Source organism: Dermacentor silvarum, chromosome 3 (assembly GCF_013339745.2).
Source record: "Dermacentor silvarum isolate Dsil-2018 chromosome 3, BIME_Dsil_1.4, whole genome shotgun sequence".
Taxonomy (NCBI): Eukaryota; Metazoa; Arthropoda; class Arachnida; order Ixodida; family Ixodidae; genus Dermacentor; species Dermacentor silvarum.
The window spans coordinates 209,357,368-209,372,888 of record NC_051156.1 but is presented as its reverse complement, the minus strand read 5'-3'; the positions used below and the strand labels follow the sequence as shown (position 1 = coordinate 209,372,888).

General features: G+C 46.7%; 1 protein-coding gene across 1 annotated transcript in view; it reads left to right on the top strand.

The window, feature by feature from the left end:
- Window positions 1-1,720: 1,720 nt before the first annotated feature.
- The window catches only part of LOC119446585 (beta-hexosaminidase subunit alpha), a 30,385-nt gene continuing 16,584 nt past the window's right edge, over window positions 1,721-15,521 (top strand). Inside the window, exons 1-9 of the mRNA XM_037711055.2 lie at window positions 1,721-2,365; window positions 6,076-6,388; window positions 9,268-9,336; window positions 9,422-9,471; window positions 10,316-10,426; window positions 10,662-10,760; window positions 11,645-11,783; window positions 13,566-13,758; window positions 14,917-15,073. Of these exons, the coding sequence (XP_037566983.1) occupies window positions 2,270-2,365; window positions 6,076-6,388; window positions 9,268-9,336; window positions 9,422-9,471; window positions 10,316-10,426; window positions 10,662-10,760; window positions 11,645-11,783; window positions 13,566-13,758; window positions 14,917-15,073 (1,227 nt within the window). The 5' untranslated portion in view covers window positions 1,721-2,269. The remainder of the gene's footprint in view (window positions 2,366-6,075; window positions 6,389-9,267; window positions 9,337-9,421; window positions 9,472-10,315; window positions 10,427-10,661; window positions 10,761-11,644; window positions 11,784-13,565; window positions 13,759-14,916; window positions 15,074-15,521) is intronic.

The window sequence follows — 15,521 nt, the reverse complement described above, 5'->3', positions numbered from 1 at the left end:
TTTTTTTCCAGATACTGACTTCGATAGCCTTCGCTCCGAACGTCCGGCAGTGGTCTCGTTACTTTCAACATTACCTACCAACTGCCTACGTATACAGCGGCACTCCCAAGGCGAGATAAATCGATGGTCACGCAACGCGCAGACTGATTAGGCGCCCACAGCCATTCTTATTGTAGATAGAGCAGCAATTAAGATAATTTATTTGTTTCTTCTCGGGCGGAGGCATTATCTTTCAGTACGGAACACAACTTTCGACGCTATGCGCTAAAAAAAAAAAGAAAAAAAAAAAAAAAAGTTCAAGAGCCCTGAGCGAGGGGCCAATTGGCGCGTCTCTTCTGCAGGGTTGTGCGAATAGTACTTTTTGAGACCTGAATGAATACGAATCAAATAGTGACAGAATCGAATCGAATATCGAGTAGTTTTCGAAGGGTTTTCGAATAATGAACATCTGTTTTCACCACTATTACAAAACAACGTTCACACAAGTTTCTGCTATTACGTTGCACGATATGAAGACTTGCTTATAAAAAGCATAGATCTATGGAACATTAGAAACACATATGTAGGGCCTTTATCGCATACCTATATATAGTACTCTTCTGAGATTGCGAATGATCGCAGTTTAACAGTTCACTTCTGACTCCCTGAGTGACATAGCCTCATTCCCTGCCTTTCTCTCTCTCTCTCTCCCTCCCCACTACATAACTTATCATATTTTATGTCTCCTATTGCTGTGGAGATGAAGTTTATCGTACACTTGCACCAAAGTTACGTTTGATTGAGCACAGTTGACGATTCTCAAATATTCGAAAGCTACTCTAAAAATCATATTTTACGAATAGCTAACAATTCAAGGGTATGGAAGCACTGATTAGAGTTACATCAGTGGAGAGAGATACAATAGCGAGAGATAAAGATGGAGTGGGAGTCAGAGTTAGGTTCAGCTTGCTGCCCCGTAGTGCGGGTAAGGGCTAAAGGTGTCGGGTGATGGCAAACGACATAGGAAGAAAAATATTCCATTCGAAGACCGAATCGAATAGGACAATATATTAGATTCGTTATTAAGTTTCGAGTTTCGCGCACCACTACTCTGTTGTTAGCACCGTTCTTGTAATATATGCAAGGAAGATATATCTTGAACACGTTAGGCAGACAGTGCAAGCGTCCCTTGTCAGAGAATCAGGTTCAGGGACAATGCCTGAGAACACTGCACAGAGGGCTTTGAACACGCTGTTTCGTTTCTCGAGGACAAACAACTACTTGACAGATTATATATAAATTGTTGCGCTCTTTCCCGCGTTTATGCACTGATTTTCTTTCTTACACGTTTTTTCTTCCTATGTCGTTTGCTATCTCTCGACGTCTTTAGCCGTTTCTCGCACTGCAGGGCAGCAAGCTGGACCTAACTCTGGCCCCCACTCCATCTTTATCTCTCGTTATTGTCTCTCTCTCTCCACTGACGTAACTCTAATCAGTGCCTCCTTACCCATGAATTTGCTAGTCTCGGCGGTCTTCCTTTGATAGAGACTAAGCAGCGCTCGCGTTTCGTTATCTGCCTCTGCTGCGCGATACTCCCATCCAAGGTTCTGCTGTATAAACGTTTGCATGGCTCAGACTCGTCTTTTTTTATAGCCGCCTAGCACCCGGGTTGTCCTCGTGACTCCCACATATCAGCTCTTCGTCCTGCGTTTCTTTTTTTTTTTTCTTTTTTTTTTTTTAAAGGAGTTTCTCTCAGTCCCATGCCCGACGGCGTGTGTTCTCGCGTCGCAGCAGTTTCTTTCTCTTTTCTCTTCAATCACGAACCAACCGGCGTACGAAGAAAGCTTTCCGGCCATCTCGCGAGCTTTGCTCGGCGCTGCACGCCTTGCACCAGCGAGTCGTTCGACGAGCCCGGATTGCCGCGGGAGTAAGGGGAGGTCGGGCGCCGAGAGTCAAACTGGTTTACAATCGGCGGGACTGACTCTGTAGCGAGTCGGCGACAACAACCAGTGCGACCGACCCGCCGCCCCGGACAGATCGGCTTTAGCCGGTCCCAGCGACGCAACAGGAGCTCGCGATCTCGTCGTTCCGAGTGACACAAGCGAGTGAGCGACCGTGCATTCAGCCGCATATACGTCGGAGTGAAGTGGCCTTCCAGTCAGCTGTTAGAGGTCGCGGGCCTCCCTGCTGTTCCTACTTGGACAAGTTTTATTTCTAATTTCATTTACCGCGTTTTGAAACCACGCGCTTAGAGCTCGTGTAGCGAGAGGGGCTCCGAACGAGAAGCGTCATGACTTCATCGCTGCTCAAGCTCGTGCTGCTTCTGGCGCCGGTGATACTGGCCTACGCTTTCATAACCTACATAGAAGTTCGCCTGCCGCTTCCGGTGAGTGTTGAAAGGGGTGAGCGCACGCTCGCGCTTTGGCGAACGTCCGGCTGGGAACTGGCTTCGTGTGCTTTTGTATTGGACGAACTGTTGTGGTGGGGTTCCATGCTTCAGGCGTTTGTGTATAGAGCGGTCGCGCCGCTGCAGATTTTTATTTCTTTCTTTCTCGCTTGTTCGCGTTTACCATTTTCTCGGTTTTGCATAACGACCAGCTATAAACTGTTTGTGTTGGAGCGCGAGAAACAATAATTTTCACTGCTATCAGAATTAAAGAGATATCGTGCTTGACGCCAGTCGTTAGAAACTATGAATGCGTAAGAAGGCACGATAAAGTGCTCCGCCCCTTCCCCTTTACTTGCTTCTTTATTTTCATTCTTTGTGAAGTGTGTGAAGCAAAAATATGTGAAGTTAAAAAAAAAACATATCATAGACGCTGCACCTTATTGATTTCCCGTTACGAGGACACCTCATGGGTTGCGCATTGCTTGATTCGTAAGCGGGAAGTAGAAAGAGAATAAAAAAGAGAGCGATAAAGAAAGAGGGAAAGAAAGAAAGAAAAAAGGAAAGAAAGAAATCTCGCGCACTACGTTCAATGATACAGAATCCATGGTCTTTAGTCAGAATTTTTCGCTATGGTGTCGGGCTACTGAGCACGAGGTCGCGGGATCGAATCCCGGCCACGGCGGCCGCATTTCGATGGGGGCGAAATGCGAAAACACCCGTGTACTTAGATTTAGGTGCACGTTAAAAAACCCCAGGTGGTCCAAATTACCGGAGTCCCCCACTACGACGTGCCTCATAATCAGATCGTGGTTTTGGCACGTAAAACCCCATAATAAAATTTTTAGTCAGAATTTTAGAAAATGGGTTCTAAGGTGACGCCCAGTTTATGTTGTAAGAGCTGTCAGGAATGAACTGTGATTTTCAGGGTCGACCACAATGGGAGAAGAGGATAGGCAGAGGGGGGGGGGGGGGGGTTAAGTGGTTGTAAGGGGGATGTAGCGTGCGCACGAGGTCTGTTTTTCCATACGTAAACTTTCGCCGCGCGTACGCAGTGGTCATGTTACAAGTTTGTAGATTTGGACACGCGAAAGTACGTGTACTGATCCAGAAAAAAAAAAAAAAAAACAAGGGCATCGCTGCAATTGCACAGGACGATTGGACCTACGTTTTCTGAACGAAACGAGTGGGAGGAATACTTTGCTTTAGTCCCCCTGCAAAGTATAGTATATATGACAGAAGTTTTCTCAGCGAGTTATATTTTGGCTTGTCATGCTCCGTTTCATATATCAACCGGTTGCTGTGCAAGCTAGTCTGACTTTCGCTTTCGGCATACAGCAAAGCGATATTTCCTCTGATCACTTTCTCCTTGCCCCTGACCAGCCAGTATTTTGAATTGGGGCAGCCAGAAATTTGGCTGCACATTAACCGACGCCTCGCGTCCTCGCGTGCTTGCGACTGGCCCACATCGGCGCACAGCCCGGAGCAACAGGACCAGATGCTCGTTCCCTGCCGTGGCTCGCTAACGAGTTGCGCGATGCCGTCGGCGTCCCGTTTCGGCATGATGCCGTAATTACCGTTAATCGCCTCCCTCTATAGGAATGTCAGTCGCGCTGGCCTCTCCGCAAGAGCTCCACAGTATACGAACGCAACCGTCTCTATGTACCAAATGGAAATCTATTCCGAAAAAAAAAAATCAAGAAAAGAGGTGATACATTCGACGATGGCCAGTTGCTTTCACCCAATAACCCGCAGTAGATATAATCTTCCGTATGGCTTCCGTTTGGCTCAGAGGACGCCGCCCACGGTGGAATGTTTTCGCCCGTTAAGGGTGCTTTTTAATCTTGCCGGCTGAGATCGGGAAATCACGTCGCTAAATCTCTTAAGAGGAGATGCTGCCTCATATTATAAAGATATCTACTGAAGGCCGGGCCGCACATTAACTTTGGTAACAACAATCCATCGTCTCTCAAACATACTGTTATGCCCCGATTGTGGCAAAACTAAACGTGAACGAAAAGAAAAAAAAAGTCAGTGGCGATTTAGCGGTAAACGTCGCGAGAGAAACGCGTTAGCATTACGTTACACCTCTTTGAGGTTCCGGATCTACTCGTACTATTTAAACCGCGTTCAGCAGATTGCAAAGTGTGGTTCAGGGGCTCACTCGGCACGCGTACTGCTTCTTTGAGGAGCGAAGTGCAACTGACGGTGGTCTATATATATATATATATATATATATATATATATATATATATATATATATATAACTGAGTGTGATGCGTGAGCAGCCATCGCCTGATTGCGTCGTGGAAGGAAGCGAGTGTGGTTCTTATTAAAGTCATGGACGATTTTCGGAAATGCTCTCTACATATTTTTTTGAGGCACAGTTTCGCTACTCAAGGGTTAGTGTATTATGTTGCCTCTCGGGCGAAATCCGCAGTCCATTTGAACGCGTAGAGCAGTCTGCTGTAGGGATGGAAACCGTACAGGTCTGTATCACCGGAAGAGACTTGCGCTGTTAAGGAGCAGTCTATGTGGGCGACAACAAAGTAAAAACGAGCGGATGAAAAAGGAACCCATACGTTATTAGCATATGATCCACGCATAATATTTATGACTAACAGCCGAGCAGCTGTAAGCGTGCCGTTGGATGCGGCAGTCACATATGCGCGCAACCGCACACGCTCCCACGCCTCTACGCCCACGGCGCTTCGTACGCCATGCAAGGTGAATAAGGTTGCGTTCGCCTGTTTTGAAATTCCTAACATCCGTGTCCTGTGGTGTGCATTTTTTTGTATTTTATGGTGGTAAATTCTTCAAGATCTTTTAGTTTCCTCGCGTACGTTTTAAGACACGGTGAACACGATGGGACGCATGATGTCCCGTGTGTTGTCCAAACGTTGAAGCTAGTAAGAATTCGTCCATGTCATGCTGAATACAAGGGTTCTCGTCACATTACCGATGATAATCAGTATCGTACTTGGTCAACACTCGGAAGGGAGACCACCTCGGAATCACTGGCGACTTTCCTTCTGCCGCTGAGTAGGTCAGGTAAGCGTCTTGAGCGAGACAGTCCATTTCGTTTCCGCAGTTAGAGATGTCTCCCAATCTTTAACAACAAACACAACAAAACAATTTCGTGATGTCATGCTTTATGATGGGCATAGTGCTGTTTCCAGCGCAAAAGTGAGACGAACGAAAGGACTCGACAAAACAACAGCGCTTTGCATTAGATTTTGCTGCCTTTGCGCTGGAAATAGCACTGTTGTCCAAACGACTCGCCCAACAGTGGGCCTCTTCGATATGTCTTCCCGGAAGGCCCAGGACTGTCTGAGAAGCTTCCCTTTCCTGTTCCCCAAGTGTAGGGTAGCCAACGAGGTGCATCCTTGATTAGCTTCCCTACCTTTTCCTCTTCGTCTCTCTCTCTCTCTCTCTGCATACGCCACTGCTCATTGGCGTCTGGAGAAGTCCTGGGAAGTGCGGAACGACCAATTGGAGACACCCATATATATATATATATATATATATATATATATATATATATATATATATTCATGAGACTCCACCCGTGATAATTCATTAACTCATGTCGTTTACGAATGACTTCTGGCATGACGCGCGTGCTGCCGCACGTCAGAGCACGATGGCGACTGCCCTTTCTGCTTCCTTTGTTATGTCAAACGACGTTGACTCGATTTCTCTCGTTTTAGGGCAAGCGGCCTCCGCCGGGCTCCCCGTGGCCCGCGCCTCAGCGATGGCAGTCGTGGCCGCTACAGCGGAGCCTGGACCCGGACACGTTTGCACTGAGCTCGGCGGCTGCCGGCTCGTGCGACGTGGTGGCCAAGGCTCTGGCTCGGTACCGCAAACTCGCCTTCCTCGGCGACACCCGAAGAGGATCTGCAGGAGGAGAGGGCATCTCGGCCGTCGTCGATCACGGAGTCCTGCCCGCGCTCAGGGTAGAAGTGGCACACTACCAAGGACAGGAACACTGCGGCTACCCGCAACACAAGGACGACGAGAGCTGTAAGCGTGCGCAAACTGATCACAGCTCGTAGATTAAGGTGTCACTTTAAATTCCGCGCCGTGTGTTGCACAAAAAACGGTGGCATGAATCTCGTTCAATTTGGCCCGATTTAAAAGCATTCCAGATAAAGTGCCCCGGCAGACAATAAAAATGACCTGCGTATATTACCTAGCTACCAGCACTGACTTGTCATTGCCTGTGACAAACCAATCTCGGCAGGGGTTACGCATACGGAAACACAATGTAGCGATTCCGCTGTACCTGAGCGGACATTGTTGTCCATAGTGAAAAAAATTTACACCCTGTGCTGGTAAACTAATGGCAAAGCAAGCCCACGATGGGGCACAGCCGATATAGGGCATTCAGCGGCAGGATCGGGCTAGCGTTGAAGACCTTCCGTGCCATGGCATAGCGAACGCTGACAATGCTAAGGCAACTGTGGGCCCTTATAGAGCCAGCCACTACCAACTCAAAACCAACATTGCCCGGATATAATGAGCTGCCTGGGACCCGACCCTTTCCTGTTGCCTGTCGAGCCGCCTCCGGGCAAATACCGTACAACGTACGCGGGTCACGCATGGCACGGCTTCTCAGATCACGCGCGCGTTCCCAGTCAAGGAGACAGAGCCGTATGTGATCACTTTTTACCAGTCTGCGGCGTGTTTACGAGAGAGGCGCAATTAGCGCGAAATACTCGGCAGGCAACAGAACTTGGGAATCATATTCCCGCGGCGCTCGCAAACCGTAGTTACAAAAGGAGCCAAGTAATCTAATAACTTTGGTCTGATTATATCGCCAAACAGAAGACAGGACAATTTTTACGAATGGTCATGAAAATATATTGTTTCTGGCAGCAGTATGTACAGGTTCGCTCAAAATTTTACGGAATGCAGGTTTCGCAAAAAAAGTGGAATGCCAGCCCAGTTTTAGCTTGAAGCCATTAAAACTTTAGAGCACTATGTTGGTCGCGCAAGCTAGTACACGTAGCACTTTTGAAGTTACGTGCTCAGTTAATATTCTGCCTTTTCTGTGATCCCGCATTCCGTAAACTCATTGAGCCTGCCTGTACAATCTTACTGCGTTTATAGGAATACCTCTGGAGTGGGAACCTTCTTACGAAATAATAATTACAATCATGCTAGTGCAGACATGTAATGACAGGGTAAGTTTGGGAAGTAAAAAAAAATATGTGTAAAAGGAAAACTAGCTATAGGAACATTTCGTTTTCAAGTAGATGCTTTTTCGGTTGCATTCAATTACATATAAATTAATGCTGCCTCTTTATTGTGTCGTTATAAAACGTTGAGCTGTCCTTGCGGAAGCAAAAAATGTCATGTGCACTTGTCACATCAAACATGTCACCTGTGCACATGGCAGAAGTGGTTGTTTCTAATGTCTGCTGGTTTTCTTCCTTCTTTTCTGTTTGCGAAGAAAAGCGAAGCAGGAATCATTAATTTTTTTTAAAGAAAGAGATCGAGAAAGTGAAAAAAAGGAAAGAGGAACGTAATTTTTGTTGCTAATATGTGCGAGATTAGCACGCCGCTTCTGAATGATCGAGTGAAATTATAACCATGCAGCAGCAACAACATAAATGAAAAAGTGGGGAGTTTAATTTCGTCGCAGAGCGGCAAAAAAAAAAAACACACAAAAAAACACAAAAAAAAACAAAGCGACTCGACGTGCCTCAGACATATTATTTAAAATGTGTATGCTACATGACTTGTCGACGGACTGCTCGTACCAACGCGTAAATGCGTGCTGGCACTTATCACCTGCATATTAAATGCAGTGCCACATGGTATATACAATTTTGCGAGCAGCCACGAGATCGAACCAGGAAAGTCTATTCCTATGATACGGCCAATGGCGTTTAGAATTTTTTTTTTGCGAGGCGTTTGGGGGGGGGGGGGGGGGGGATATTTAGAAGTACGAAACGAAAGGAGTACGGCTTACATTGAGATGACCCTTTATTAGGTCACTTCTCAGTCGGCGGGTTACCTCAGTGCAGGATCCTTTAACTTTAAAACGATACAGTGACTTGGCGATACGTTACGGGACATACCCACAGAGAACTTCAAGAGCTTTTCAAAAATATGATCTGGGCTGATGCAGTTTACGAGAAATTTTGGTTCATGTCCTTCACCTATCGTCCGAGCATCGTATACAGAAGGCGAGAAAAACGGTACTGAAGCTGAAAAAAAAAGAAAAAAAAACAGATTGCTGGCTCCACTTTCGCATTAATCTGGCGTCAGATCCTAGAAACCGCGTTTGATGACTAGAGCTGTATAATGAACCTTGGTATGGAGCTGGAAGCTGCAGTGACGAAAGGTCTTCTCCAAGTTTGTAACAATTTTCATGCAACTTTCCGCTAACTTACAGTTCAATCAATCAATCTATCTATCATCTTTATTAGTGGTTTACTAAGAGAATGCAATACAGGTAAATATGCAGAAGGTGGTCCCAAGGTTACAAACTTGCAGGCGGGACCTCGTATGTTAATATACTACAAAACTGATAAAGCGAACATATTGCAAATAGTTGCTAAGTGATCTCAGTGCAGACTCCAGTATGAGCTGAGAATTTCATTTGGAAAGTCCTGCACGTCTTTAGGGGATTGCTGTCAGTTGCCGCTGCTCTAGACAAACGTGTATTAGAGGCCTGTGTAAATATAGCGACGTCTATCCTTTTTGATGACCTCCCTCGCTGTCTCCTCGAGGCATGTTCCGTAACTATTGTAAGTGGCTGAAGGCTCCACTGCTGCGTAGAAGTGTTGTGATGCTTGGATTCTCCATACCCTATTGGCCCCTATGCGGTAGTGCCCATATGATGCAGCTATCTGAGTAACTTGACACGTAACAGCGTTCTTTTCTCTTTGAAGACACACTCAACATACCCGAGCAGGGAGATGCAATGCTTACGTCACGAACCGTTTGGGGCGCTTTGCGCGGTGAGTGGAATTTTACTTACCTCAAAAACATAGTGAACAATATGCTCGGCAGAGTAATCACAAGTTGCGTGCATTCTGTTTTCAGGACTTGAAACGTTTACCCAGCTTGTTCACCAGGATCCTGTCAGCAAAGCGGTAAGAGAAACTGCGAGAACTCGGAGCAGCGTATTGAAAGCCTAGATTTAGGCTAAGCATCATTGTCTATAATGTAAGGCAGAATGCTCGATATGGAGTTGAGAAACACGTGCACGCTCAGAAAGGACATTAGGGAGTTTTAGAAATATTCCACCCAGACGACTTGGCTGCGCCAAAAGAGCCAAACTCAATTGTAGGCATTTTGCGTTCTTTTGTACGCCCAGAGGAGTGCCTCTCTTAACTTTGTGTTCCTTTTTTCGAAAACTCTCCCTTAGCACGTGAAATGAAATACAGTCGAACGCCTTTACAATGAAGTGCTTATATGGCCTCCGGAATTGTTCGTTATACAGGTCACTTCGTTGTAAAGGTCGCGCGCAGCACCGCTCGCAATAGAACCCGGACACAATTATTACTTCGTTATACAGGTCATGTTGTTGTAGAGGTATTCATTATAGAGGCGCTCGACTGTATCTTGAAAACTACCCCACACGTTGCATCACAGATTACATTTCCTTTATTACTGATACGATATTTTGCCCCTGGCCATCAGAAATAAAATCACTTATGATGACTGTTGTCATCGTGAGTGCGTAGTTTCGTTGAGCACGACATTGTTACACAGCTTTCCTGGTGTAAGACATCGTAAGGAATGCTACGCCTGTTGGTAGTACACGCTTTAGAAGTACGCGCGAAATCATGGCGTATATCCCTCAGTGCGCCCTCGCACTAACGAATGACCAACAGAAAACAACTTGCAACCCCAAACCTACACTTCTGTACATGGTAATCACAAATTATTATATTATTTAATTCTCGCTGTTTTTTTCTTTGCTTTCTTTTACAGTTTCTTATCAACGTCACCGTCATCGATGATTTTCCCAGATTTTCGTACAGAGGTCTGCTGATCGATTCATCGAGGCACTTTCAACCTATGAAGGTTCTCAAGCAAAACTTGGTACGTCCATGCGAACACTGTGTGTAATTTCTCGGATATTTACCAGCGGTTTTCGGCTGTTGTACAGGTTGCTGAGGAGCACGCAACGGCTTCCGTTTTTATAGCGTTGTCCGTCTCAGTTTTCTAAATCCTGTCACTGGTCATTAATACAGGCATGACCGTTACGTAAAAATGATGTAGAGGGTCGCTCGCTCTTGCGAAACACGTGTGATCGCCTTTTTTTTTTCGATCGCAGGACGCCATGGCGTACAACAAATTCAACGTCTTCCACTGGCACCTTGTCGACGACCAGTCGTGGCCGTTGGAAATGGCGACGTACCCAAACTTGACGCAGGTACGCCAGTCTCGCTCCTACTATTTCTTTCTTTTTTTTTTTTGACAGTTTGGTTGCGCTTTACTCCGAACAGCAGTTGAGAGCCTTAAAGTACGTTAACAGTATCCGTCAATTCTTACTTACGCCCTTTCCGTTACGCCGTCGTACGTCGTTTTGCCGCCGCCGCCGTCGTCCCAGGCCACTCTTCATTCCTCTGCTTCAAGCTCACCATACGGCAAAAGAAGAAACGTACGCCGCTTTACTTTTAACTCGCCAATGCTTTTCGCGAAGCATTACAAGTGTGGCAAATGCGCGATCTGTGCCAAATACACATTGATCCCGGTGCCTGTTTGTTCAAAGGTAATCAAATTCTCGGAGCTCTTATTCTGTTGAAAAGCGCTTTAAAAAGCCTGCACGTGTTGTACGGTCGCGTTCAATATGAGCTGCGACCCGGTGCCCGGGATTGAAGGGGATCCAAGAATGCACGGGGCCATCGACGAACGCGACATTAGTTTACTGAATACCAGTAATTTGGAAACGGTGTTCTCTAAACTTTCGCATTTCGGCGTTGCCGTGAAGTATCGGAGCCAGTTCGACTACGGGCACCGTGTAGTATCTCACATTTAACGTGACTGTACATGTCATTGGACGTTTGTACATGCTGTCCACGTTCCCTTCCCCTGTGTCCTGTCTACAGCGCGCTTTTGCAAGTTTAACTATATGAATTGCCAACTAGCCTGAATTCGCACACTCTTAAGCGTTGGATGCGTGAGGGGAACACAAACGGTTCCAAAGAACTCGCTGAATTATTTATAACCGCAGCAACTCCAAACTTTGTGACCATGCTTACAAGCTATAGTCTTGCGCGAATGAATGATGCAATCCTCCTCCTGTGCACCACGCAGAGTGCGTACTCTCCGAGGCACGTGTACAGTCGCAAGGACGTCCAGGACCTCATCGAGTACGCTCGGCTGCGCGGGATCCGCGTCATCCCGGAGATCGACACTCCGGGACACACGCAAGCCCTGGGAAAGATATTCCCCGGTAAGTCAGGCGCGGCTATGACCCGTGTGCTCGGTACGAAGGCCTGTTGTTAGGAAACTCATGCCGGTCCTTGTCGCCTGTTTGCGCGCGCGCCGTGGTAGCGTATAGTGGTTTTGGCGTTGCGCTGCTGAGCCGGAGGTCGCGGGTTCAATACCGGCCGCGGCGAACGTGTTTCGAAAAGTGGGAAATGCAAAAACGCTCGCGTGCTTATATTTAGGTGAACGTTAATTAAAGAAGCCCAGGTGACGGTGACAACAATAACTTTATTTGGTCCTGAGAAACTATGGCCCGGCAGAGCCGAAGGGAGCCCTCAGGTCAAGTCGGTGGCTCCTGGTGGTCGGAATTAATTCGGAGCCCCCGCTACGGCGTGCCTCGTAATAAGATCGTGGTTCTGGCACGTAAAATCCCATAATTGTCTTTTCGTTTGCTTGTAAGTAACCGAAGTCGAAATATGTGTAATGAGCTTTTTCCCCCCTTATTTTTATATTTTGTGCGAACAGAGAGTGTTTGCCTTTGAAACATTTTGCTTTGCGTAAGGCGCATCGGGACCGTGTTTGGTGAACGACCGGAACGTAGGGTGATCCCTGGTGAAACACAAGCCCGCAGTGTTTGCCGTCGTTTTACTGGAGTTACAAGCATTGCGATCATCGACTAACAGAGCTGGTTCTTCCCTGAAGACCATGAGGATGATAAAGAAATAATATTAATAAAAAAGGAGTGGAGTGGAGGGGTTGCCTCAGCAAGTCCATGGCACTGCTGCCAGAGAATTCGCGTGGCTTTTGTCTTCTAAACTGTCCGTGTCACTTTGACACGTGTGACTATCAAACCATGAGGGCTGAAGTTATGGCTGTCACATCATCCATTATGCATTGGAAGATATTGTTACGCGAATTAAGGATTAAGCACTGGAGACATTTACAATGTATATTTACAAAAGACAAATGCAACGCTGGCCAGTTAAGCCGACACCTCGGGAGCAAGGAACAGTTCGTCTTCTTCGTCGGGGCGCCCGCGCGCATCGTCCACAAGAAACACGCAATATGCAGGTAGCATTATCCCCGGCGGCAGAAGCACCGTCCCGGTGCGTCTAATTATCGGCGGTAACAGGAGAGTAATATGGTTTTAGGCGTGCGACATGCACAACGTCAGTGGAAGTCGGAGCAGGTGAGGCACTGGTACTGACTGGCGCGATTTCATAAGTAACTGGAGTGACGGCATGCAGCACTCGATATGTGCCTATGTACCGAGACAATATCGAAAGTGCCTCAATGTTATTAAAGTGAAAGGGGTTATTTTCAGAGACAGCTATAAAAGTTAGCGGAATGACGCGATGACCACTTATATTATCGAAGCGGGTAATAAAGCTTCCACGTACGCCTTCGTGGCTTGGCCGCATCGGCGCACATATCTGATGTTGCATTCAGCGTAGGAGGTTGTGGGACAATTTCGTTGAGAAGATAACACCTTACAACATAGTTTCGGAACCATAAGCAATCGGTAAGGATGTGGTAAAAGTAGTAGATGAACTGTTGGAGAACGCGGAGATATCTTATGACTCGCGGATGGCTATTCGCAGTCTGCATTCAGCTCTGTGTTGCGGTTTGGGGAATCGCTAACATCAAGAATTTCATAAATTTGTTACCACGCAGTAGTGCGTCAGCAGTTATCAAGACACTGGACGTCGTCGGTTATCTACATTGTGCTTGCCGTCAACTGCCATGTGCCCTACATTTGCACCACGCCTATCAATCTATGCTCTGTCAAATTGCCGCCCTCTTTCAGATATTCTCACGGCGTGCTACTTCAACGGCACCCGCGGGAAGGCCGACTACCCAAATCACGCCGCATTTGAGATGCTCAACCCCACGCAGAACTACACGTACGACGTCATGAAAAACATCTTTCGAGAAGTCTTCGAGACTTTCAAGGACAAGTACATCCACCTGGGCATGGACGAGGTTTACTATTCCTGCTGGTAAGTACGGCAAGCAGAGCTGATATTTCAATGCAAGCGTGAGTAAGAACTAAAGCGAAGGCAGCAGTTTTCCTCCCAGCAGTTACTTCGTCTTCGTGTAAGGAATGTTCCAAGAACTGAAACCTTATTACATGTCTCAACCATAAATCTTATACATGAAACGCTTTTATTTTTTTCTGAGCGGAGGCGAATGCCTGAATCTGCGGAAGCATGCTGGAACTGATGAGCCACGGACAGCTAGCACGTGTTTGGACACATTAACTTTGATTTTGTTCTGCTTGCCTTAATGGTTCGTTTCAACCATTCTCCCTATAGCGCATCACGGAGTCGTGATGAGCGACCCATGTTTCCGTACTCTATTATTGCTGTTGCTAGTTTATATTGATAGTATGGGAACTTTAGCCTCGTTTATAATTTTTGACTGCTGCATCCAAAAAGTGGGGCCCGAACGGAGCAGTTTTCGGTAAATAATGTGTAGCTAGACTCGCCTGTAGCCATCAAACACCTCGCCTCACAGCGTTACCCTAGTGCACAGGCATCGCGTGTCTGCGCGGAGCCAGACACAATTCGCTCGTTATGCGTCCATTAAGTCCGACGAATAAAAGTATTCTGGTTTTTATAACTAATTTAGTATACCCCATATAAAGTGGGTTGGCGGAATCGTAAGGTCCATCGAGCGAAGAGTCACTGAACCAATATAATATCGATGGTGTAAAGGCGCTTAAAAGACGAGGACGATAGGTGAAGGTGTCGTCTTGATCTATCGTCCTCGTCTTTTAAGTGCATTTACACCATCGTGATGTCAAAACAACTCGCCCAACTATGTGTACCGAATGTAATATCGGCTAGCTATACGGAACGCAAGAACCAGAATTTATTTTTTTCTTGATTTCCCTGCTTATCGTAAAACTATGACGTTGGCAGGCACATTCTGCGGCTACTGCAGTACGACCATCGTTTCCAGGCTACGCGCTAGTCAAGGAGATCCCGGTTTTTCATGGTAACTGCTTTCCGTAAGCCGGAGTTCTTTTGGTTAGCCACAGCGTATGTACCTCAGGGGCTGTACGCTATTTCGTAAACTTAGACCAGAGGGCTATAGAAGATCCAAGTTTATTAGGTAAAACGGTGTCGTGAACGTTTTCTGATTTCGCTTCGCAGGGAGTCAAGCCCCGAGATTGCCGAGTTCATGCGGGAGCAAGGTTTCGACGCCGTCAACCAGGTGGAGCAGTACTATGTCAAGAGAACGCTGGCCAACGTCCAGACACTCGGCGCCAAGTACATGATTTGGCAGGATCCCATTGACAACGACGTTAACGTACGCAGTTCTGACATGCTTCCTAGTTGAATTTGCGATGGATAGCATACGCGTAACGCCTTCTTCATGTAGCGTGGAGCATAGTGAATTCGAGGTCGCTGATGTCGTTTCCATAAATGGTGTATGATTTTACCTATCAGTGCACATGCTCCAGTCTTGTGGAGTGCAGCTTGAATATGTAACACCGATCACCGTTTTTGCAGCCGCATTCAAGTGGTTAAGCGGCACTCATGCTGACTGAAATCTATTACCGCTTCAAACTCGTCGCGTGTAAGGGGCTATAAAATTTTCATCCATACCTTACTACTACGCTCTTAATGTCATTCCACATAAGTTTCACTAAGTGGCACGTAATTGTAGAAATGTCCCACTTACTTAGTGGGGCAAGGTTAAGCTAGCTAGTGTATACGGATTGCGCGGGCCATCAAGCATTTATGCTTACTGTTGT